Here is a 26,518-nt window from a genome sequence, read left to right as displayed (position 1 = left end):
GTTATTTTTTGAAACAGGAATGCGCAAAGATCAAAAGCTGCTCAAGTTCTTGAATTTTCCGTATGAGGTGTTGTGTTTATGAGATTGTAGTTTGTAGAGCGTCTTGTTTCAAGATAGTAAGTTTTTTAATCTGGGTTTTGGTTGAACATCAATAGCTTCAAGTATGTTTGCAATGTTCGTCACATTTTTTCCTCCTTTGTTGCTTACGGATGAGGGTTGCGTGTTGTGTGGTCTTTGGATGCAAAATATGGTGTTTAGGTGTCGTTCTTGATAGGTTTTTTCACTTCGTGCTGGTTACTGTTGAATACCGACAGATTTCAGAATTTCACATCATGTTTTAAGAGGCCAACATGCAAGTCATAATCAAGGTGAATTCCTCGTGTACCTATAGTGCAGTTGGTTAACCATCAAAACATAAATTAGGTGCCATTTCATATCTTTGTATCTTGGGGTTTGGCTTGTTTGATGGGGAATTTGAGCTATTCTGTTAGAGATTTTTTTGTCAGGGTCTTGATGATTGGCAAATGGAATGGTGGATATTTGGTTCAATTTGTGGTTCTATCAGATTTATGGTGGCTAGTCTCAGGTTTAGGCTCCATGTCTTCCATTGCCATTTCTTATGGTGAGAATGGCCCTGTCTTTTGTGGTCTAAAATCAGATGGTTCTCATCTTGTGAATTGTTATGGTTCAAATTCAGCTATAATCTATGGAACTCCAGCTCATTTCCCTTTTATTGGTCTAACTGCTGGAGATGGCTTTGTTTGTGGGCTTCTGTTGGAATCTAACAAACCGTATTGTTGGGGAAGTAGTGGCTATCTTCGACCAGGTGTGCCTCAGCCTATGATGGAAGAGGCCGAGTATGTAGAAATCAGTGCGGGCGATTACCATTTATGTGGTTTGAGAAAGCCTTCAACAGGCAGGAGTAGAAACCTTTCCCTTATTGATTGTTGGGGTTACAACATGACAAGGAACCATGTGTTTGATGGGCAGATTCAATCAATCTCAGCTGGTTCTGAGTTCAATTGTGGATTGTTTTCGGAGAATAGGACTGTTTTCTGTTGGGGTGATGAGGCTAATAGTCTTGTAATCAGCTTGATTCCTCAAGAAATGAGGTTTCAAAAGATTGCCGCTGGTGGCTATCATGTTTGTGGGATTCTAGAGGGGGTGAATTCAAGAGCCTTCTGTTGGGGAAGGAGCTTGGGCCTTGAAGAAGAGATTTCTGTCATATCAGCAGCATATTTGAACCAAGGAAATGTTGATTTTCCTCCTAGTGATCCTATGTTGTCTGTCGTGGGAGGAAAGTTCCATGCTTGTGGAATCAAGAGCTATGACCGCGAGGTGATTTGTTGGGGCTATATTTTAAAGCGAAGCACTCCAACCCCGACTGCCATTAAGGTCTATGAAATCGCTGCGGGAAACTACTTCACTTGTGGAATTCTTGCCGAGAAATCCCTCTTACCTGTTTGTTGGGGTCTTGAGTTCCCTAGCTCTCTTCCCCTAGCTGTTTCGCCTGGACTCTGTGAAACTACTCCTTGTCCTCCTGGTTCCTATGAATTTTTCAATGCTAATTCACCTTGCAAGTCTCCAGACTCTCATGTTTGTTTGCCTTGTAGTAATGGTTGCCCTGCTGAAATGTACCAGAAAATGGAATGTACTTTGAAATCAGATCTTCAGTGTGATTATAACTGTTCAAGATGCTATTCAGCAGAATGCTTCTCAAACTGTACTTCTTTATATTCCAATAATGCTAAAGGAAAGAAAAGGTTTTGGTCATTGGAATTGCCATTTGTTATTGCAGAGATTGGCCTTGCTGTGTTCTTGGTGATTGTTGTAACAACAACTGCTATTTTGTATATTCGCTATAGGCTGAGGAACTGTCAATGCTCGGCAAAACAATTGAAGCCCAAGAAAAACAACAGCGGCGGTACTTCAGTTTCTAAAGATAACGGGAAGATCCGTCCTGACATGGATGAGATTAAGTTAAGGAGGGCAAGGATGTTCACTTATGAGGAACTTGAGGGGGCCACCAGCGGATTCAAGGAAGAATCCATAGTGGGAAAGGGAAGTTTCTCATGTGTTTATAAGGGGGTGTTAAAGAATGGGACAGTTGTTGCGGTTAAAAAGGCTATTGTGTGTTCTGATAAGCAGAAAAACTCCAAAGAATTCCACAATGAGCTTGATCTGCTATCAAGGTTAAACCATGCTCATTTACTCAACCTGCTTGGCTATTGTGAAGAGGGTGGAGAAAGGCTTCTGGTTTACGAATTCATGGCTCATGGATCCTTGCACCAGCATCTTCATGGGAAGAACCCTGCCTTAATAGAGCAATTGGATTGGGTTCGAAGGGTTACCATTGCAGTCCAAGCAGCTAGGGGAATCGAATACTTGCATGGTTATGCTTGTCCACCTGTAATTCATCGAGACATCAAATCTTCAAACATTCTCATTGATGAAGAACACAATGCCAGGGTGTCTGATTTTGGCCTTTCTTTGTTGGGACCAGCTGATAGTAGTTCGCCGTTGGCTGAGCTTCCTGCAGGAACTCTTGGCTATCTTGATCCTGAGTACTACAGGCTTCATTACCTCACAACCAAATCCGATGTTTATAGCTTTGGCGTGTTGCTTTTAGAAATCCTCAGTAGCAGAAAGGCCATAGATATGCAATACGAAGAAGGAAATATAGTTGAATGGGCAGTTCCTCTGATCAAAGCAGGAGATATATCAGCCATATTGGACCCAGCGTTGAAGCCTCCATCCGATCCCGAAGCTTTGAAAAGGATTGCAAATGTAGCTTGCAAGTGTGTTAGAATGAGGGGGAAGGAAAGGCCATCCATGGATAAAGTAACAACAGCTTTAGAACGTGCCCTTGCACAGTTGATGGGCAGCCCATGCAATGACCAACCAATATTGCCGACCGAAGTTATTCTTGGAAGCAGTAGAATGCACAAGAAATCCTCACAGAGATCTTCAAACCAATCAGCAGTCTCAGAAACTGATGTCGTCGAAGGCGAAGACCAAAGGATCGAGTTTCGTGCACCTTCATGGATAACTTTTCCAAGCGTTACTTCCTCCCAAGGGAGAAAGTCATCAGCCTCGGATGCAGATGTCGATGGTAAATCCTCAGCAAGAAATTTAGGCTATGTTGCAAATGCAGGGGATGCGCTGAGGAGTTTGGAGGAAGAGATTGGACCTGCTTCGCCTCAAGAAAGATTGTTCTTGCAGCATAACTTCTGAAACATTTTGAGTTCTTGGGTGTGATTTGCTCTTGTTGAATGAAGAGTTTAACATCTGTAACAGTAGTGCTATCATGAGCACTTCTACATCCTATCACAACCATAGATTTAAAAGATATTTAAAAGTGTTTGATAATCAATTATAAATTTATTTAAGAAAAAAAAATATAAATTTATAGTTTTTTTTTAATTTATTTTTGAAATCATAATCATAAAAGTTATGCAATGCTTAACACAACAACAGCAATGAGGTTGTTCATAAATTTGGACCCACGATTTCCATTCGTCTGCTTTAGTTTTGTACCAAACTTTTCTAGTTGGAACCTTGTTGCAAGTCTTTTTGCCTGCTTTGATTTTCAGTTTTGATAACCTCACATTTCCTTTCTCTTTTTTTTTTTTAATTTTTTATTATTAATTTTCTTTTTTTTTTTTATTTTTTTAATTATTAATTTGATATTGACCGGATCATAAAGATATAATTGTTACATTGGGTTTGAAAACTGACTTGAAAAAGAGTTTGAGTTATTATGTCAACTTAAATTAATTATTTAAAAAAAAATAGTTTTTTTTTTTGTTAATTCTTATTGTTGACGTTGGATGGTGAAATGAAAGAATCTATGAATATATATAAACTTAAAATGCCCCCACGCAGGATCGAACTACGGACCTTCAGTTTACAAGACTGACGCTCTACCACTGAGCTATAGGGGCTTGTCGGGTAATAATCATCATAATAAAAAGAAGCGGCCACCGGGCGGCGTCTAATTAAAGGTCAAAAATGCAGATGTTGATTTATAGCAATGCATTTAATGATATAAACTCTGGCGGCTGGCCATGGAAGTTTTGTAATAGCAGCATGTTATTGACCCAGTTGAGATCACATCAACCATGCGTGGTGGACCTGGTGGTGACAACAAGGAAAATTACGACTATGATGGCAGTGGCCACTAGGGAAGCGGTTGCTATGGCAACCCAGAAGTTAAGAAGGTAGAAGTCTGTTTAACATAGTAAACAATTTAGTTCCTATTTAATCCCTCTACCAAATAATGCTAAGTGATTCTTCAGCTTAGAAGAAAAGTTAGGTAAAGAAAAAACTAGATGAATCTTTTCTCAGTATGATCTTCGTAACTCATTTACCTGTATTTCCTGTAATCTTTCGGTGACACTTCAGTACAGTACTGCTTTAATGCATGGATCAAAAGTCAGATCATATGCTTTGATATTTTCAACATGCAGCCACTGATAGATTTGATTTCCAAGCACTGCGCGGTTGAGAACTAGATATCCTTGACCATTGATCTTAAGCTCTCCCTGCTACTCTAGAAAAACAGGAAGAATAAGCTCTTCCTGGGCCGATGTCTAAGATATTTCGAAATGAAACTCGTCGTGGGTCTGAAGGTTATTAGATTAACCCGCTAGACTAGATTTAATAACTAGACATAAACATGTGCCTCTTTGCTTTCTCATATTTTCATAAATCAATTATCTTTTACTTTACATATCAAGTATTTCTTGTGCATTCACAATGCTTGTTGATGCCTTCCTAGTTCCTACTCCAAGAGGAATTACTATGTTGGAATATCACATATATTTACATATTTATAATGTACATCGATCTTTTGATTATGAAACTTCAAAATTGTCACTATTGAAGTGCTCGAGTAAGAAAAATCTACATCTGCAAAACTTTCTCCAGAGCAGATTGTTGAAGAAGAAAAATTTGTCTGTTATGTACTAAATGTAAATTCTGTTGTGTTGTGTAAGATAAACTTCATGATCTTTCTCTCGGGATATTTGGAAGTTGATCTCCAGCATCTTGAATCTTTCTCAATTCTTAGAAAGTTGTGATGGATCAGAAAACAGCTAACAAAAACTAGATAAAAATTGCCCTTGATGAGCGCCTAATTCCAAACTGAGGGGTTTCTAAACAGTGTTGCCATTGCATCCAACAGAAACCTGACAAGCTTCTCTCTTGCAACCTCCTTCTCCCTCTTAAGTTCGATATGACGAACCTGGAAATATCAGTCCATGAATTAACAGTTCATCTTCACTGCATCAAGATTACTTAAACAGCTCAAAACTGGAAAAGGAAAGGAGAAAAAACGCTTGAGGGTTTCCCCAAAGACTTTGGTCAAGGTCAGCTTATGCTAGCCAAGGTAGGGTGAGGTATGCGTATCTTACAGTGTTCAAGTAATTTATATGGAACGTTGCAGTATTAGAGCATTCCCCCATATAAAATGCAGCAAAGTTCAGAACAGGTTTTGATCATTATTACCTTGACAACATCTGTTCGTGATACCCCTGCATCTGTTATGATGACAAGGCATCTTATATCATGCTCACTTGCATATTCATACTGCTCTGTAAGGCTTGGATCAGGTTGTGGGACAAACTCAGCCTGGTGATCATAGACAAACAAACCAATTAGTACAGTGCAACTAAGACAGTTGAACAAGCACGGCACGGTATTTAATTTTCAACCTTAATATTCTCTTCCCATAATTCAGAAACTAATTCCATGCGCTCAGCCAATAAACCTCCCCCTCCTCTTGAACAAACAAGAACAGCAGTGGCAGCTTCATTTCTGCAGCAACAAATGGCAAGACAATATCCACTCTTGCGAATATAGTTAAATATTAAAACAGTAGATTGGAAACAAAAAGAGGAGCAAATGAAGGAAACTGCACCTAATAGGCTTGAACTCTCCAGGAGAATACTGAATAATTGTCTCTAATGCAAGGCTGGTGCCAACAGCACCAGGAGGACTTGCTCTCTGAATAAAAGAAGACAGAAACATTAACAAAAATGCACACTTCACATCAGAATTATGCTTCAAAACTATAATCTATGTCACACTGGCGATATCAAGTTGTCTTATCAAAAACAGATGGCTGAACTACCCGCACATGATAGATATCAGTAAATGCACAGAACTGAATGGAAAGATGAGAAAGAGGCGAAGAAATAAGGAGAATGACATACATATTCATTATCCCACATTTGATGCAGCAAATAGTCATACCGACCACCAACAGCAAGCAATGCGCCTTCATTAACTGATCCAGGATTGTTCTCCTTCGTTAAATATATCTGGGCCAAGGAAATAACAACTAGTCATCGAAACTATCAGCCAAAAAAAATATATATGCATATAGTTATCAAGTAGATATAGAGAAATCAAATGAAGAAAGTGAGTCAGGAGCTATGTGAGGCCTAGAGCAGCTCCACGTATCCTTTAACAACTCCTCTCCACCAAAATGATTATATGCTTTTTCACAATTAGGCCATTGGAATTAGCTTGCAGAATAGATAGTTCAACTAGCCAATTTGGAACTAAGAGATACCATAGAGTATGTGGAGCATAATTGAACTAAAAAATATGGTACGATCATACTTGGGCCAAAAGGAATCTGCATGTATCTAGGTTGAGCTATATATCATCTGGAATGATGAAAGATTCCACACAATCACTAGGCTAATAGTCACTATCTCAGAGACAAAAACACAAGATACTATGACCAGCAAGCATTAGAAGCAGTAGTAAATAAGTACTCTGTATGAGCATATAAATATTATACTAGTATACACGTATGACTGCAGCTGATTTACCTGAAAAAACAAATCCCTATGATAATTTTCAGTTGATGGCATTAGAGCATTTATGTACACATGGTTCTCTATCTTCCAAACCCTCAAATAGATAAAGAGGTCTGATAGCTCATCAAGTGCGTTCCGGATACGATTATCTGCAGTTGTATCACAGCTAAGTAAAAGTTAGATTAGCTATTATATGAGCAAAGCAGAAACGCGCTTTGTACCAGCTGGCAGAGCTCCCCTTAACCGAGGAAGGGCCTGGTCTGCTGCTCCACAAAACCTCAAACCAACAGTCTGCAACCTATTCACAACAGCTTCTGCTAAATTTAATTCCTGAAAGACATTGAAATGGGGGGGGGGGAGCAGTTAAATCCCTTTGAATTGTAATATTGTAGAATATGAACTGCAATATTAAAAAACATGGCTTTGCCACTGAAGATGAATATTCTGAGCATCATGAGCCTGCCAATGTACCAAGCACATTCAAGTGAGCAAACAGAAAGGAAAGGGATGCAAATTGCAATAACACAGCAGGATAGAATGAGAAAATAAAAAAAGATGAGACTCCAAAAAATTGAACAGAAGTCAACGAGAAGATATGAAGCCCAAACAAGGACAGATGGACTTAGCTTATAAAATACCTTACCAACATAACACAGTACAAAATAATATGAAGACACTGAAAGCATCAGAAGATGATTACGCATGCAAGGAAACTTTGAAATTATATGTTTACTCGGTCAGCAGTGTGACCAGGAGGGACCAATAATTATTTTCCATTCAGATCTAAGTTTCTTAGAGAAAAAGGAAGAAACACTTTTCATGGTGCTACATCATGTAAACCCTGACATTTCAGTAAGCATAATAAACAAAAGGCTGAATTATATTAATAATCAAAAGGCAGGAGCGCAAAATGGCTGCAAAGACTATTTAAGAGGAATGAAAAACTAGAACTTAAACAAAGTCATGTGCCTTACATAACTAATTTCAAATGGCCTAGCAAAAAGATACAAATAGGCATAAAAGCTTCTAAAAACAGAATGCTACAGTGGCTTGAATAGCACTGCTGTATTGTCCATGACAGACCCTGGAGTACTAGAGAACTGCTCCAGGTTCTCTGTGGCAAACTTTTAGTTTTTCCTTTCAGCATTAGTTCTCCATAAGCTAGCAGTATCCCCAAATTTAACTTCGACTTTCCAAAATCTCTTGGGTTCAAAAACAAAGATTTCCATCCTTCCATTCTCTATTTACTTAATTAACTTGATACAAAATGAACATGAATAAACTCAAGATACAACTTCTAGAGGGAGCCCAAACTTTGGTATTCTTCTACCAATAAGCAAGCAGATGCTATTTTCCCTAAAAGTGTTTTTAACCGTGTACAAATCAAAGATAAAAAGAAAACCAAAATTCCCACATGACAATCACACGGACCAAAGGAGGATAAAAGTGATACTGGCATTGATAAATGATGGAGGGTAATAAATGTTTTAAGTTGATTTGTGACATTTATCAAACCTGCAAAAGCTGACGCCTAATAACAGCCCATTTCAACTTCCGTTCAGAGGATTGGGGGCGCAAAGAACCCATCAGAGAAAGAAGCTTCATTTGAAAAGAAGCATCTGTGAGGTCATATTTGACATACCCAATAATGCATCTCATAAGTAAATCAACAGAATACCTCCGCTACTTTCTGTCTATGCTCTGGCTTGATTCCTACCCAAGACCAGATAGCATCCAGTAGGTCCCCATGATTTAGATGAATATCACAAGAATCTGGGAAAAAGAAGCGAGTTACAATGTCCATTGTCACCTGAGAAATAAACAAAAAATTCAACGAATTCAATAATGAAGCATTCTAAAAATTCTAAATACAGTGAAGAGACTGGTTAATGAAAGATACATTGCATGTAACTTTTATCAGTCACTCCATGACATTGATAGTTGTGATATATAAACCTTTATTTGATGCAACCTCTTGCAACAGCATGCCAGGATTGTAAAAATCCTAAAAAAGTACAAGTTCTTTATATAGAAACCTGGACGCAACCAGTTTTCAACTATCATTTTATCCTGTGTTAGAAATGGTCTATGGGGGGGTATTATTGAATAGACATTGCCAAGTCTTATGAAACTATACAGAAACTTGGTGTTTTGTTAACTTAAAAAGATAGTAACCTCAGAAAAATATTATTTAGAGAGGAAACGAGATTACACTTACCTTCATGAAGTGGGAGATTTACAGGTATTAAAAATACAATGCAGAATAGCAGAATTTGAAACCTTGCATGAATGCATACACAGAATAACTTTACATTTGGATGAATCCTATTATCCTAGTCACAGTTGTACAGGATGCATAGTTGTCATCAATAATTGATATTAAAAATTTTCACATTTTTACATCGGCTCCTTTCAACATGTTTTTGAAAACAGATACCAACCCCCCCCCAAGAGAAGATAAGTGAACAGAATAGAGAAGAATTAAAATGACATATAACTCAACTCAGCTTTAGCTTCATTCAGTTCTACTGTGGACTAACAAGAGATGAGAACTTGCAAAATAAAAGAACGGGTCTTGAAAAGATACAAAATTTAACTGTCAACCCACCACCCGACACACATCCAGCCTCTTCAGCTAATCTTTTTAACTAGCAAGCTAAATTTTTTAACTGTCTTTAATCCATCTCCATCCTGAACTTCATCAACATTTATTTATTCAGAGAATGAAATATAAAGTAAAAATTGTTATAAGGGGTCATTTTATTTAATGTATACTTAACCTTGCCTCATCAATCTCCCTTTTATACTCAAAATCTCTCTACCAATTTCTTCGATTGGAAACCCTATTTCAATAAGTTCAAATAGGCTACAGAAATTTTTCTGGAGTCCCATATCAGGGACCTTGGCAGATGCTTTAGTAAAATCTCATCATTACCTCCATAAAGACAAGTTGAGTGGTTTCACAAATATCTAAAGATTATACAGGAAAAAACCATAAGATAAAAAGAACAGTACCTTAATAGCCTCTGCCTCTGTCAGAGCTGATGCACCTCCAATAATGTCAAAATCTCCCTATTACATAAAAAAAAGCATAATATTCAGAGTTCTGACAAGCAAGTGGATGCAAAAACATTTGATCATAGATATTGCAGATGACTAGCTGGACAAATATTAAAATCTGTACCTGGAGATAGCGATTTGGTGGTGAATGACCAATTGCTCTTCTAAAAACAGATGATATTTCATATCTTTTGAAAGATGATTTCTGTAAGAGATGAAGTACAAGAATGGCTCACTCATTCCACACCTACTTCTTTTAGATGATTAACAATATATTAATTGAACAGTTATGCTGAGATAACAAAGAGAAGCATGTGTATGGAGATGCTTTGCTGGGATTGGATCTTGCACAGTTCATCTTCTGTGACACATCCCAACTTTTGAGAACTTTTCTGCACAAAATATCAACAAGTTCTTGAACAGAACTTCATTCTACATCTACATCCCAGATTTCGTTTGTAGAAATAACAGTTGGCAATTTTACATTTATTTTAAGCTCATGATAACAAGTCGACAGAGTCCATATTTTTATCCAAGTTTATCCCTAATAGGCCCCATCCTGATCTCACTCAAAAATGACAAAAAGGTAAGGGATGATGCTAAAATAATTTGAGAGTAACCTTTTCCTGACATAATAAGATAACTTCTTTCATTCAGTATAAAACCCATGTAATCGTTTAGTCTTCAGTACCACTACTACTTTAACAATACATACATGTGAAAACAAAATAAATCCTTGCTGGTAATTATTTCGTAATCTTTCTTCCCAAACAATCATAAAAAAAATAGTGTGCCCCTCTACTATTCAATTATTTAATTCAGATTTCCTCCCACTGATTGGTAGAAACTTGTAATAATGAGTGAGAACAGTTAACATGTCAAACAAAACCCCTAAGGTTTTTTGACTATCATCCATCAGATGAGTCTCCAGCTCTAAGTGCCAGGTTTATTTTGTGCAGCAAACTTTTCAAGTCTGTTCATTTCAGATGATTTGTAAGGAAGTCAAATTTCCCAAATTAAGGAAAATTTTCATTCAATAAAGAAAGAAGCCCTATGCAATGTTTATTAGGAACCATAAATGAATTGGAAATTTTCAAAACCAATATCTTTTCCACTTTGCATATTTTAAATTAAATAAAAAGTACTCCCTGATTTTGACCTAGATTGCTAAACCCTGGTGATGCCAACTCCCTCTAGGTAAGTCATGGTTCGGAACAGTGTGCAGCCAACGAGGAAAGTTGAGCGAACAAAGAAAACAGAAAAAAAAAACTACAATTGAAAAGGATAAAGGGGATATAGTCTAATCAAACCATGAGAAGATAAGCAACTCCCTCCTTAAACTTGTATGCCAATTTACAATTATCATATATATGGCAAGAAATCAATGTCAAACAGTATGGAGTTTGGTACCTGGTTTGCAATAAGCCATCTAACAAAAGGCAGACGCAGCTCATGACAAAGTTCAAGCAAATCTCCCCCATGGGTCAAAAGTTTTACAGTGTTCCTTCTCATGCAAAACCATAAGTTAGAACCAGCTCTAACACTAGACAAGAAAGATGACAGAAATATTTGGGTAGAACTAACCTGTTAAATTGTGGGGAATCATCCAATAAGCGCACGGGTATTATTTCCAGATGCTTTGCACAATGTTGTTTGAACACTTCTCTAACAATTTCAATAACACAATCACGGAGCTCAGTGTCTAAATCTTCAAGCTGGATACAGGAAGTATCATCTCTGGCAATCCTCAATCTACCAGCATGTTGATGTTGGTTTTTCATGCGTAATATCTCTTCATCAAAGATAGCATTCACAACTTTATCATACACACTTCTGTCCTCAGAAGTTTGCATTGTTCTTAGCATATCTGAAAACATAAGGCAAAAGGGCAATAAGTTGAACTGATTAATAAAAAGCTACATGATCACTTCAGAAGACATAAAATTCCATATTTGTCCAAAAATCAAATATGTTAAAAAAAGTGGTCCATAAAAATTCATTATAGATTCTAAAGTGCTTGTAATTTCACAGAGATTGCTCCCTAGCGGTAATCGTACTACTTATTTGAACTTGTAAGAAAAAAATTCTGGTATTAGCGCGCCACTCTTAAGAGTTATACAAGTCTTTTGTGCCCCAATCATTTGGTGGAATTGTGACCACAGATTTTAAATTTCTGAGAATTGAGTATCCTTTATCACAGTACATTCTTCTTTTTCCAATAATACAATTCCATATATCTAAATACATTCTTGAAATTCCTCAGTTTCTGTTATTTTTACAAATTCTAACATTCAATTCTTATGAAAGTCAAAAGATACAAAAAAGAAAATTAGAAATAAGCTGAGAAATGCAAGTCCAAATTTTATCATCCTTTACCATGATCTCCAAGTTTCCCTTTCTTCATCTGTTAAGACAATAAATCCTACTTGTCCATCACAATAATATTGTATGTAATTTTCAAAGACACAATTAAGCAAATGAATAAATACACACAAGAATACAAGAAAAAAAAATACTCACTATCTAACAACTCGGATTCCATTCTTGGAGGAAATGCGTGCTTTAGAAGATCTGTTGCAGATGGACGATCTGATGGACTTGGAGACATTAAGCGCCGCAACAAGGATGCTTGCTCTGGAAATTGAGCAACCCATGAGGGAGGAAGCTCTCCCTTTTGTTTCAGATCAGATAGAATAACATGTCTCTCCATGGCTGTCCCAAAAGGGTGCCAAACCTCAAAAAACACAATCCCTAAGCTGTACATGTCAGCCTGAAATGTAGATGGGTTAGCAATCTTGCAAATAATATCTGAACAAAATGTATTACATGACTGCAAAATTGGAGCTTAACTTGCATGATGACTAATGCTGAAGATTAAGTTGAAGAAGCTGCCACCAAAAGTTTACCTTTTCATCAATCTTTGGCCATCCTTGCTCAATCTCAGGAGCAGTATAAAAGTAGGTTCCAACTTGACCAGTACCATCCATTGAAACTCCAGCTGTATCTGCAGGCAAAGCTGCATCATGATCCAGCTGCTCCAATTCCAAGAACTTGGCTGAAACCACAGATCAAATGTCTGTTAGAAAATGAACAGAGATATTCCATTTTATTTTATACAAGAATTGAGATATTGCTTGATCATGAATCAATGCATGCCCTCATCGGTATAAGGGAACCAAATTCTTAGTTGGAAGAGATGAAAGATCCAATTATGAGTGCTTACACATGTGCACATCATGGTGAGGTTAAGAACTTCAAAAAGCACCTCCTTTCTTATCATGTCCAACAAGACTTTGGGGGATGATAATAACACTCTAAAAATGTTTAGCCAGAATCCCAATATGTCACCTTTGTTTCTTATTTTTGTATCAAAATATGGGATAGTGGGAGTGTGGTAAAAAATTTTGGAGTGTTAACATCGTCTCCTTGGACATCATTTTTTATTTGTTTTACTGTTTTTTCAATGGAGGATTTATTGCCAAACTGAAAGGCCATTACCAATGTAAAATTCAAAAACATTTCCCTCCTAGAATCAAAGTTATAACATGAAATATTAGAATTTTCTGGTGTTAATTGTGCATTATAAACACTTGCAATAAAATCTGAGTCTTGATTGACCAATTTTGAGTATTTAAACTAAATATGAGTCTGAAGAAATTTTTACTTTAATAAAAAAAATGTGATTAGAATTCTTTTCAACTTTCTAGCACCAAGTAGTTCTTGGCAAATTTGTAGCCATTTTATAACATAATCCAAAATTATAGATTGGTGCAATCCAATTAGCTTCTTTGCAATTCATTTCATCTTTTTGGCACATCATATATTCAAGAGAAATACTCACAACTGCAACCGACATAATTAATTAAATAGACAATAAACTATAGTACTTGCAGAGAAAGAGAATTGCTCCTGGATCTTACCGAGACCAAAATCTCCAATTTTAATATCATTCCGAGCATCAAAAAATATGTTATTTGGGGTCAAGTCTCGATGAATGATTCCTTGTGCATGTATGTGTGCCAAGCCTTCCACAATTTGCCGACATAAATGCCATGCTAAGTCTTTGTCAAAATGATTATATGATTCGAAAACCTGGTGGAGAGTCCTTCCAAAACCGAAAGCAATGGAAAAAAAAAGGAAAATAAAGGAGCAAGGTCAATAAAATATGCAAAAGCTCTTTAGTTTCATAAATTTATAGGATAAGAAGAATAAAGCAATAGTATTCCTGATAATTATGGCAAAAAGAAAAATCAGAACTCAAAAGCAGTTGATAACTTGAAGAAAGTGATTTGCTATTCAAACTGCATAAACAAAAACAAGAAGAAGAAGTAGAAGAAGTTACAAAAAAAGATTAACAACTATAAGCACTTCAAGATGAAAAATAAGTAAATTTATGGAAAGTCTGTATGAATTAGAGACTTCCTTTTATATTCATTACATGGATAAAAGGGATAAAATAATCATATGCTCAAAGACATTTTTGCATTTCATGCAATTTTTTCACTGCAAATTCATGAAAGTTTATTTTGTTCTTCTCATTTAAAACAAAGGAGAAACTAACCTACAAAAATGAATGATGAAAAATCATCTAAAGAATACTAGAAAGGATACAAAACAAGCCAGGAAAAAATTGAAGTGAAGAAAACACGATACCTGGGGCAAAATTCCATTTGAATGTACAGATACGTTGATTCGAGCTTATTCTCTTGCCCAACACCAGCAGAGCTTGCACCCTTGTAGCTGAATGTGGAGCTTGCTGCAGTAGCAGAACCCCCAGTGGAGTCACCAAAAATACCAACAACTCCTGTTTCAAACCATGCCTGGGAATGTTCACAAATATCACAATCATCATACAGGCCTGAAAAATATAACAGCATTTTTTCCTGAATCTTACATTTCTGTAGCCAAAACTAAAAGTATGTCACTTTCAGAAGCTGCATAACCTCTTTTCCATAGAAAATATAAGCAGCATTCTAAATTAACACATCCTATAAATTTCAGAAAAACTCATTATAACAATCTCGTCTCATTCTACAAGCAACCAGTGACCGTCTTATGCATTTTACATGTATGAATATCTTGACATGCTACACTTAACCAACAAAGACATGATTGTGATTCTTTCCTACTCAATAATCCACAGAACAAGCAGAAAAGAAAGTTATACCTGATAGTATCGGACAACATGCTGATGCTGCAGACGTGAAAGGGTGGCTACTTCCCTAAGTACCTCGCAATGGTTGGCACAAATCTTAAAATAAAATCAAACATAAAAAAGAAAATGTACTGCAAACTTCAAGCAAATTTTACATGATCAGAACACAAAATCAAGTTTCCACTCCATTTTTAATTTCACGAAAAAAAAAAAAAAATAGAGGGAGTTCTATTGCACCAAAAGAGAATGATGTTTCTAGGGAGTCAAAAGAAATGAAGACATGTTGGCATTCAATAAACCTTGAGCACTGACTCTTCCACTGCATAATCTAAAATAAATTTACCTCAAGATTCGGTCATTAACAGGCAGGGTTTTGTCCTTGAGGCGAATTTTCTTCACCGCATACTGCCTTCCGTCAAGCTTATTTTTGCACAACACAACATGGCCAAAACCACCATGACCTGTAACCATTCATAAAGGAAACTCTAAGAAAAGCATAAATATGGTATCTACTGAACTTATGGCCACAAAAAAGGCATATTGCAGTTTTGTAATGTCAAAAAAGTTTGTAGACGAATTGATGCAGACAGGAGTAACACAAGGACAGCAAGCACAAAGAAAGCATTTTGCCGTAAAGGGATCACACAAAAACCCTAATTCAAAACTTTATTCAACTCCTTAAATAAACCCAAAAACCAACCTAAACAAACCTGTAAACATAAAAATAAAGGACAAGTAATAAAAGTCTTAAACAAACTAGGAAAAATAAAGTTATTAAGCATATTATTTAATTTCCTAAACTAAATAGGAAATAATAAAAATTAATTTTCCTTAATAACCTCCTGTGTCACAAATGTAATGTCAAAGCATTCAGTCACAACAATGCCATGAAGACTCAAACATGAAGTTTCATAAAGAAGCATCTAGTAAATCAGTAATTAAATTTTCAAGTACATAAAAGTCTTGATCAAATAGTAAAGACACATTTATAAGCAAGCATCTTCATAAAGTACCTATCTGTCAGCACCTAACATTCCACCTTTCTATGATCTCACATAGACATGTATATGTATCCACAAAGAATTCAATCAGTACCTAAATAAACTCATAGAAACACTTGCACACACGCAGATATGGGCATGAAGTTCATAAAGAAGCATCTAGTAAATCAGTAATTAAATTTTCAAGTACATAAAAGTCTTGATCAAATAGTAAAGACACATTTATAAGCAAGCATCTTCATAAAGTACCTATATGTCAGCACCTAACATTCCACCTTTCTATGATCTCACATAGACATGTATATGTATCCACAAAGAATTCAATCAGTACCTAAATAAACTCATAGAAACACTAGCACACACGCAGATATGGAGGATTATAGTACCAAGGGGTTGCAGCTCTTCAAAGTCATTTAGATATCGAGAGCTTGGGAGAGACGCACTAGCCCCTCCTAAATCAGAAGTAGGTTTCCAAAATTGAGATACTCTAGATGAGACCTAGATAAAATTAATAGAACAGACAAAAATGTGAAGAACAATTTGAAATCAGTTTCCAGTTGTCAAAAAAACAAAGACAGAGAGAGTGGTGAACCGTATGTTCATGGAAAACATGATCAAATGTCTTGTTAAACGTTGAGGATGGTTTAGAAGCTAATTCCCGTACTGACTCAGGAATTATCTGCACCAGGTTATCCATCATCAGAGGACATATTTAACAAAACTTTGACTTTTTCCCAGACAACAAAAATGACTTTGTTTCTTTCTGCAAGACAGGAAGACATCAGATTACATACACCTAAGTTGCAGAGTTCGGTGGTTATTTGAGGCAGAGAATCAACCAATTCTCCTTTTGAGGCACAAGCAAGACGAAGAAGATGAACCTAACAAAGAAGCAATGTCAGTCCATAATTGAAGCGGAAAGGATTAACCAGTCCAGACTCTTCAAACAGAAAAGGCAAGGAGAAAATATGAAGAGTATGATTCTTATCCCAATAATAAATGAAGTACCATTATAAGATCCTTTTCAATAGTTTGAGATGCTTGATTAAACCCTAAGGAATTCGATGACAGTGATTCCCAAGGCTCACTTTCAAAATCTTCATCATCATTGCTATTGTCACCATCGTCCTGGTCATCATCGTCTTCTGACCCATAGCCAACCTCCTTGAGAAAAATACCCTATAAAAATATGCAGTATCTTTGTAAGTGAGTATTACAATGCAAATTTGACCTTGAATTTGAAGAATGATGACAAATGATGGTAGTTACTATTTCTTCAAAATTGGTGGTCTGTTTGTCGTACATTCTTTATTACGGCACAACAATTGAACTACTTTGTGCAAATCCATGTTTTATTCAGGCATATTTATGAAATGCACAAACAATTACCTTTTCTATTTTCAACAAGCTCATCTCCATTTTCAAGAAGCAATCAAAAGCTGAATTGTACTTTTTGCCCAGAATTTCAAAAGTTGTGTCTTGGTAACCTAGGATTTTTATATTTTCAGTGCTTATTTTACAAAACCTGTCCATCAAGGATGGTTTAACTCCTTTATAATTAAAGCCTTTTCATAAGCAATCTATTGGAAAGGCAACAAAGGAGGTGCCACCCACCCATTCACAAAGCATTAAAGCTGCACAAAAAATAAAAGGAGAGCAGTGCATATACTCTCTGATTTTGACCCTTGCATAATCAATAATAACTATAATGAAGAGCCCAGTGAATATCTGAAAGCTAAGAAAATTGACAGCACTTCCTTAACCACCTCATTGTTTTAACAATTTGGTGTTGATTATTATACACATTTACAAATGATATATCCAAAGAAGAGCATTAAAAGGATGGAAATATCGAGTATATATGAAGAAAAATGGAATCACAGGCAACACAAACTTAAAAAATCAAGAAGTTGACACTCAAAAGGAAGGGAAAAAAAAAAGAACATGTTCAATATTATTCACCTGCTTCTCCCCTTTCATATCAGTTCCTGCCAATTCCTCCACTAGAGATCTACTTGAATTAGAAGTAGATAGGCCCTTATTTTCATATTCACTTTCTTCTTCAAGGGTATCCAACTTGGCAATAGGGGAAACCAATAGACCTTGCTTTACCTCTTGGACTGTCAATGGCTTTGTAATCTTATCAAGTTTCTTCTCCTGTACCTCATATCCAACTTCTGAGTGGTCTAACACGTGGGATTTTAATTCATCCACAGCAAGACCCCAATGCCATGACTCTCCACAGCCACTGAAGAGGTCTATGAAACCATAAACAAAAGGTCCCCTGGATGAGCAGCTCTTGTTACTAGAAACTGCGATGTCCTTCTGAAACAACTGAATGCTGCTATTGATGGATGAGCACAAAACCTAAAGAAGAAATGAATAAATTAGAGCACATGTAAACAAACAGAGAACATAAAGAATGAACAGTAACATAAAAAATTACAGGATATATGACACTGCTATGACACTTTTTCTTTTGGACCTTCCTCCCACCCCTTCCCCTTAAACCACCATTGTGTTTGACTCTGTTATTAAGTGTTGCTTTCTAATCTTCACTCTATGCTATAGTTCCACCCAAAAGGAGCATTCCTCAACTCTTTACATAAAATGAAGTCCTAGAAATTAAAAACAAAATTTTCTAATCTGAAAACATAAGAAATATAGGACAGCCATATGGTAAATAATATCAATTCCCCGAGTCTCCGATCATGACAAAGATTAAGAAAACACCAAACCAGAAAATGCTGATAAACACACATTGATTCATGGAATAATCATGACAGAAGAAGAGCCAAAACTAAAACAAATCAAAAACTGAAATATATGGCTTTGCAAGTGAAAGCATGGAAGCAAACTAATGAGTTGATAATAAATATATGGCATATTGATTAAAAAAATTGGGAAGACAAGGGACAATTCCATGTCATAGCTTACAGGTTCAGGTGCTGGAACCATTGGAGCTATTTCTGAGAGGAACTCTTGAGCAGCCTCCACCAGATTGAAAATCATTACTCGTCCTTCTCGGGCATTAGAATTTGCCTTAATAGAGATTTGCAGTATGAGAAAGGCAATTCAATTCAGCCCAATAAAGTGAAATGTTGGAAGCAAAAACATAAATGTGTATTTATAGCAATAAAATTAAGTACATGATAATGCATGTATATGTGTGCGAAATTTAGAATAGTTACTTAAATAAATTTAAATTTATTTAAGTAAAAAATTGAAATGTTGGAAGCAAAAACATAAATTTGAATTTCAAGTTTAAGTTAACGAATTCATTAAATAACCCTTTCCCATAATATCAAAGAATCACACAACCCAAAAACTTATGTTGTAAGGTGAAGATCAGAGGTAGGCTTTAATATCTTTAGCATGCCTCATGCTGAAGCACATTAACCATAAAATGTTGACTAGGCAAAGGCCTACCACCCAACTGTGTTGAATAATAAGTAAATAAATGAAGAGGGTTTGAGGATTTGAAATCCTGACCACTAGGTCAAAGAGGCTATCATACCCTGTGAAAGAACCCCTTGATCCAAAAACTAAAGCTATTCGGTGAAGTAAAGGATTGGCTTTACTATCTTTTGAAAATAAACATGAAGGCAACAAAAAAGATGCATTCAGGATTACAGATTATGTGCATGATAGTATATTGCCAATCAAGCTCAAATTAGTCATCCTTTACCTGGTCATTTAGGAGAGAGAGAAGATTATCTGCATCACATTTTGTCAAGCCTTTTTCAGGAGTAATCTGCAACCTTGGACACTTGTCTGGGTATCCAGGCAAGCACCTGATTAATAAGTTAAAGTAAAAGGGTATGAGAAGACATGTGTGTTAACATTAAACAAAAATAACAGTAACCAGTGGATCACCAACCTGACTGAAAGCAGAGCTGAAACATCTGGATCCTCATAGCCCATATCTTTTGAGTAAGGCCTGTTCAAATTCAAACATAGCAAAACACAATCAAGACAAATCTTATTTCATGTAAAAGTTAGAAAAAATAGTGAGATAAAATGAACCTGAGCTTTATGGTGATTTGTGGAGGCGAGTCTGAAATGATCTGGCAATCTTCTTGAAATATTGCATTCCTAAATGCATACAAGATTAGAATAAAACACAAAGACACAAGTGTGAAAAGTAAATCCTTATATAAAATGAAAGCAAAAGTGGGCACAACCTGGACAAAATTCTGATCGTATTATGGCCATTAAAGGAATACTCTAAATATAGGAAAAGTTTAAAGGTTAAAGTTTTTCTTCCATTTGCAAAGAATGCCATAGGCGATCATCAAAAGGTATTATTTGAATTAAAAGCATCCCGAAAAATATGAGTGAATAAGTAGACTCTGTCCTCGGATACTCTTTAAATCCAAACACTAACAATTTCAATGCACCAAAGGTACCAAACCATCTCAATTACAATGTAATGATCCTCAAGTGAATATCCGATTCCAGAACCTATTCAAATTCGTCAGCAAAATATATTATTATTTGTCGTCTGAGCCCATATATATGGTATATCCCATTAGGAACCAAGTCTAAATTTCAAATATTTTTAAGGCAGTGAAGATCACCAACTTGTAGCCTTACACCCTTCTATTCCAAAAACAACATGCTGAAATTCAAACTTTTGAACCAAACCACCAAGTACACCAAAGCATCTTCCTTTGGCTTCCAAAATCAAAATATGAATTAGAAAAAACAGTGATCTAGTAGAAACGAATATATCACTAAATAATTCCATTCAAAAATCAAGACAAAAATCACTTACAAGGCAGTAATCTCTTCAGCAAGAAGCTCATTATCATCTAATGCATTATAGGAACGATCTTTTGATTGAGACCTTCCTTTGCTTCTCCTTCCACTCCCTCCTCCTCCTTTCTTCTTCTTCTTTGAACTATGACCCATTCTTCAAAATCCCACAAACCCTTTTCACCTTGTAATCAGAAAGATTCAATCTTTCAACCAAAAATGTCAAGAAATCAATGAATTTTCATAAACCCAGAAACCAAAATGCCTTGAAATCTCTAAAAATAGACCTGTTTTTTCTGTCATCAAAAACCCATGAAGCCACCAAAGTTTCGTCCTTTTTAAAGTAAAAATATATACATAATTTGTTTGAAATCAAAAGAGATTGCTTAAATTAATTTGTGCTATGAAAAAGTGGTGGTACTTTGGGGTGATTTAAAGAATTGAAGTTCGATTTATATACGTTACAGCTGTATTGGTGGGAGCTTGGAGGCTGGTTTTTCTAGGCACTGGAATTTGATTTGTTGGATTCTCGTATTTTATTTATTTATTTACTTTTTCATTTTTAGACAGCATAATGCATGTTTGTTAGATTCTCATATTTTATTTATTTATTTATCTCTGTAATAAAAAAAAGGAAGAAAAATGATATTTAATTATTTTTGTAACATTCTGATATTAGATTGGATGAGTCTTTATCTTGGATAGCATGAATTTTATTTATTTTTTGGATAAAATAAAAACATTATGGGTGTGGATTTTGAGCTATAATAACACTGTTATCCTTTTGACAAGAAATCCATGTTGGCTTTTTCCTGATGGTGAAAATATTCTCAAATTAATTTTTACACCCAAGATTGATTCCAACTTTAAATAATGAAATGGGGAATAAATTTTCTTACCCAAAAATTGATCTCCAAGAGTATTCCCATGCTGAAAGGTTGTTAGGAAAGGTTATTATTAAGGGTAATTATTTTCGGTTCAGTTTAGTTTTTAACTATAAAAAACAACCAAATTAGTTTTTTTATTATTTGAAAAAAAACAATCGAAACCGAACTGAATCGAGTTAAACCGACCGGTTTCGGTCCGGTCCGGTTCTTAATTTTAAAAAATCAAGAAAACCTATATACTCATATTTCTCCTCGAACTCGCCCAGTAAGATGTTTTTTCACCACTGTTGTTTTTCATGCATTGTGCAAACGAATTAAAAGCCAAAAATCAACACCACTGATTTCATCCCAAATCCAAAACCCTGCTATAAATCAAAATCCTAAATTTCCAGGCACTGAGCCTTATATTATTCAACACAAAATGCAAAAACAAGAAGCAAGCAAAGCAATTATTGCAGTACCATTCATAGTTTGACACCAATAAAGATATCCATCCTATCCACACAAACAAATCTTTCCATGATTCATTGCAAAGATTATCAACAATAACATTTGGTAAGTCACAACATATAGATTCATATTTGAAGTAAATCTTCTAAGTCTAGGGGGAGGGAGAGGGAGAGGGAGAGGGGAGAGGGGGCTGCGACTAAGGTTACTAAGTAGAGAGGGGATAATTTTTTCTATTTATATTGCTTTTTTTAACCGGTTCGGTTCGGTCCGGGTTAACCAGTTCCTACATTACAAAACCAAAAACCAAACCGAACTGGGATTTTTTCTAACTATTATAATCGGTTTAATCGGGTTTTTTTTTTGTTCGGTTTTTTCAGTTAATGTTTTCTCGATTTTCTTGGTTTATTCGATTTTCCAGTTTTTTTGCACATCCCTACTTCTTGTTATGTTAACAAGCTAGCATCATGGCATCTTTACTCTAAATTTGTGGCTGCGATTTTAATTGGTTGGTGTTTCGAGCACACAAGATATAAATACATTTAATTGAATAAATAAAGTTGAAATTATTAAATAGATATATTTATATAATAATTTTAAAATGATTTTTTATACTCTACAAACATAAAATACAAGAAGTCATGTTCTTATAGTTTTTGCATTTTCTATTTCAAGACAATAACAAGGCATTATGAGTAATTCTATAATCAAATGTGTGTTGATAGTGATTTGAATCATAGACCTGGACATTGTTGTAGCTTCAAGAGTGGCAGAGCAGGCATTATAGATAAGATCAAGTGTGGAAAAAAATGCGTTCCTTGCATGACGGCTTTGGTCCATGATCCTGTTCAACAAGACTTATTTTAGTATTTTTGGAATTTTGACTACTCATCCTTATCCTTATGGCTCCATCACCTAATTAATATTTTCATTTTCGTCTTCCTACTTCTCGAGCTCTTCAGCAGCCGTTTGAAGCACTTTTACCAGCTGCTTTCCGCCATGAAAATGATATTAATTATTAACATACTGTTTATTTGCTAAAAAATGATTAAAAAAATAAATTATTTTTTTGAAACCTGGTATTATAATAAAAAAAATTAAAAAATATTTTCTATTATGTTATAAAAAATAAGGTAGAAAATAATTTATTGATGTTTTATTTTTTCCAGATTTATTAAAATAATGAATAACAAATTTTACAAATTAAAAAATTAAATGAGAATAAAATTAAAAAAATATAATTTCATAAATTATCTCAAATAAAATAAATAATAATCAAAATAATAGATATCAAATCTAAAAAATAAAAGATGAAGAAATGAAAATAATAATAACTAACATTTCATAAATTATTTCAAAAAAATAAGTGATAATAAAAAAATGAGTATAAAACTTGATAAATAAAAAATTTCAATAAAAAACGATAAGGAAAAAGCAAATAATAATTATAAAAATAAGAATCAAAGTTAATATAAAAATTAAATTTTAAGGGATGAAATTAAAAAATAAATATTCAAAATAAAATATATATAACAATAAAAAATTTGAGGATCAAATTTGATATAATCAGTAAATAATATAATATTTTTAGATTCTTCATAGCTTCTGAAAAGTGTTTTCTGCCTAAATTTTTTAAGAAAATACTTTCTTAAAAATCAAGCGAAAATTTTTTTTGACTAAAAATTATTTTCTATTAACCGACTTTTTTAATAGCAAAAAAACACATAAAAATTTAAAAAATAATTTTACAAGAAACAAACATAATCTAAACTATTAAACTTGTTGCATGCCAAGATATAGGAATATGTTCCTTTCTCTCTCACATAATTTTATTTAAGAAAGCATAGTTTTTTTTTTAAAATAATTTATATTTTGAATTTAACTAGTTAATTTATAACTATATTGTTTTATTTTATTTAAAAATAAATTAAAATTGCATCTTTAAAAAAAATTAATTTATATTTTATCCAGATTAATTCATTATATCAAGTCAATTTTCACTCTGCTTGACACAAAAATTAGCATAGACTATGTGAATTTAACAACACTACATAGAATCACCTTGTGTATTAAAAATCTTTTACATCATGGAAGCATTTTCATGTTATTATAAGCTCCATCAGAATTAAAATCCCGTTTGTATATTTAAAAGTATTTTTTTATTTATTTAAAGTTGTTTTTATGAAAAGTAAATTATTATCTATGTATAAAATATTTAGTAAAAAAATGTTTTAATTTATATAAAATTAAGATATGAAAAGGTAGAACAAGAGAAAAAAACGGAAACTAGACGACGATCTAAACTGCTTTTTCTCAATGTACCTCATCTAACCCATGGACTTCAACAAAATAATTAAGTCTTTAAAGGCCCAAAGTGAAAACTGGGTTTCATCGTTGAACCTAAATGGGCCCATGATCAGGCAAGGCCCAAGGGTACTTCAAATTTGTCTAGCGACTGAATTGCTCGTAGCCTAGAAGGCATCGCTTGCTCGTATGGGCAATGTGCAGTTTTGAAGAAGGGATTTTGCATGGCATTGAGCTGATTCAATACAGAAAAATACATCCCATGTTGTGCCCTGGTGGAGATGGAGAGTAGCAAGCAAGCCCAAGCCATTGTTTTAGAGATCACTCTCAGTTCCCCTTCATGACGTCTGGGATGCCAATGCCTGTTAGAGCCTTTCCTGCTGAAGAGAGGTGTTTGATGATCGTCCAATCAAGCCTGGTAGAAGGATACAGTGCTGTTGGTTAATGGACCAAAAGACCATGATTTTGAAGTGGTTGTGTTCTTCTGAATTGCCATTCTCACTTGCAGCACCGGACGTGGACGCAGAAGAGAAGCTTGAAAAGCTGCAAGAAGAAGCCCTTAAAGCGAGTTATAAGCTCTACATAACAGATAATGTCATGTCTACCAGCAATCAGTGGAGATGCTACGTACAGAACGTAAGAGATGCATGGTCGAGTTGCTTCGATGAGGGCCTCACTGAGATAAGATTTCTGTATCTCAGTACTGTTCATTGCATGCTTTATGATCAAGCTGCTTAATTAGGCCTTTCTTCTAGACACCATAAGTTTAGAAATCCAAGCAGTCTGCTAGTTTTGGATTCATGTCACCAAGTATCTGAGAAAAAGGTTATTGAAACAGACGTAGCTTTATGAACTTCATCTTTTGATTGTGCTTTATACAGTAAGATCATCTTCTTTTCTGAACTGACTGGTCTGAGTGATGGGTTCAGGCTCGTTGAGTACCTTCTCAAAGAATTGCTGCTCCTTGGCTACTGTTTCTTTCTCCGAGAGTGCACTTTAGTGGTGTTTTTTGCTCATAACTGAAGTTGCTTTGCTGTTCCCAGCTGAGGGAGAGCCCTTATTTGGGCTGTGTGGACAATGAGTAAGACTTCCTTTTTTTTATATTTTAAAAATACTTTTTTTTTAAATTAATATTTTTTTAATATTTTTAAATCATTTTAATTTGATATCTGATTTCAAAAATAATTTTTTAAAAATAAAAAAAATTATTTTTGATATATTTCTAAATAAAAAATATTTTAAAAAGTAATGACAACTAAGATTCCAAACAGACTCAAAAACTTTTAAAAAAATATTATTTTGATATATTTCTAAATAAAACATTGAATATAAATATATATATAAAAATGATCTAAAAAAGAGTCAATGTAATCCGAATTAAGCCAGGAGATCAACATTTAAGCTATTAATATAATTGAAGTTTATATTTTTATTAAAACGAAGCTATTTTATATTTTAAAAATCTTTGAAGATAATTTAATTATATTTAAATTGAGTCTCCTTAGATCAATCAAATTACTAAAAACTTGATTAAATCAATTAAGTTTTATATTGTTAATAATTTTTATTTCAACTTGAAACTTAGCTCAAGCCTAACTTGAGTTATGAATTTTTTAAATCAGCCAACAAGATCAGGTTGGGTTTAATGAAAGTATATTTAGTAAATTGGTGTAGTTTTGATTGTATCCATGGCCTCCTTCTTTTTAATGTGCTTTTAAAAATAAATAGATGTTGACTGGTATAACTTAATTGATTAGATTTTATGTTTATTATTTAGAGGTTATTGATTTAAATTTTAAAATTATTAAAAATTTATATAATTATTAATTTTAAAATTTATAAAATTCTAAGATTAGTTAAAGTTTGTGTAAGTTGTCATAAATACAGACATCACTAGTAATAATTAACACCGTGTGTTACCTCCACAAGCTTGTGGAGAGGCAAAGGCCATGATGGCACCATGATCCTTTTGTTTTCTTGTTCTTTGTTTTTAATGGTGATAGAAGTATAGTTTCCTATCTTTATCTGTGAATAGGAAAGAGAGAGAGTGAGAGGATCTGGCCTCACCCACATCTA

The 26,518-nt window shown here is 34.6% G+C and overlaps 2 protein-coding genes and 1 non-coding gene across 5 annotated transcripts; 1 reads left to right on the top strand and 2 right to left on the bottom strand.

The window, feature by feature from the left end:
• Positions 1-23: 23 nt before the first annotated feature.
• LOC105127028 (serine/threonine-protein kinase-like protein ACR4) lies at positions 24-3,281 on the top strand. The gene has a single exon (XM_011028116.1). The coding sequence runs from the start codon at positions 466-468 to the stop codon at positions 3,232-3,234; it is 2,769 nt and encodes a 922-aa protein (XP_011026418.1). The 5' UTR covers positions 24-465; the 3' UTR covers positions 3,235-3,281.
• Positions 3,282-3,872: 591 nt separating this feature from the next.
• Positions 3,873-3,944, bottom strand: TRNAT-UGU (transfer RNA threonine (anticodon UGU)). The gene has a single exon. It is a non-coding gene; the product is annotated as a tRNA-Thr (tRNA).
• Positions 3,945-4,658: 714 nt separating this feature from the next.
• On the bottom strand, positions 4,659-21,319 carry LOC105127026 (probable serine/threonine-protein kinase GCN2). Of its 3 annotated transcripts, none has more exons than XM_011028114.1 (30): positions 21,092-21,319; positions 20,824-21,010; positions 20,073-20,141; positions 19,927-19,986; positions 19,735-19,840; positions 18,984-19,088; positions 18,009-18,413; positions 17,055-17,225; positions 16,841-16,927; positions 16,639-16,725; positions 16,433-16,544; positions 15,389-15,506; positions 15,058-15,112; positions 14,544-14,710; positions 13,811-13,995; positions 12,797-12,945; positions 12,411-12,660; positions 11,475-11,757; positions 11,301-11,394; positions 10,015-10,095; positions 9,846-9,902; positions 8,509-8,640; positions 8,346-8,429; positions 7,052-7,160; positions 6,843-6,979; positions 6,216-6,323; positions 5,921-6,006; positions 5,715-5,817; positions 5,509-5,631; positions 4,659-5,245 (listed from the first exon to the last, which is right to left on the bottom strand). In XM_011028114.1, exons 2-30 carry the CDS (start codon positions 20,958-20,960, stop codon positions 5,135-5,137), a joined length of 3,771 nt encoding a protein of 1,256 aa, XP_011026416.1. In that variant the 5' UTR covers positions 20,961-21,010; positions 21,092-21,319; the 3' UTR covers positions 4,659-5,134. The 3 variants fall into 3 exon arrangements, with proteins under 3 accessions (XP_011026416.1, XP_011026417.1, XP_011026415.1); XM_011028115.1 differs by having other exon boundaries at positions 20,824-20,988; XM_011028113.1 differs by having other exon boundaries at positions 20,824-21,319.
• Positions 21,320-26,518: the final 5,199 nt, after the last annotated feature.

Source organism: Populus euphratica, unplaced genomic scaffold (genome assembly GCF_000495115.2).
Source record: "Populus euphratica unplaced genomic scaffold, PopEup_1.0 scaffold50.1, whole genome shotgun sequence".
In the NCBI taxonomy this organism is placed as follows: domain Eukaryota; kingdom Viridiplantae; phylum Streptophyta; class Magnoliopsida; order Malpighiales; family Salicaceae; genus Populus; species Populus euphratica.
The sequence above is the reverse complement of the archived record's forward strand: the minus strand, read 5'-3'. Positions and strand labels throughout refer to the sequence as shown.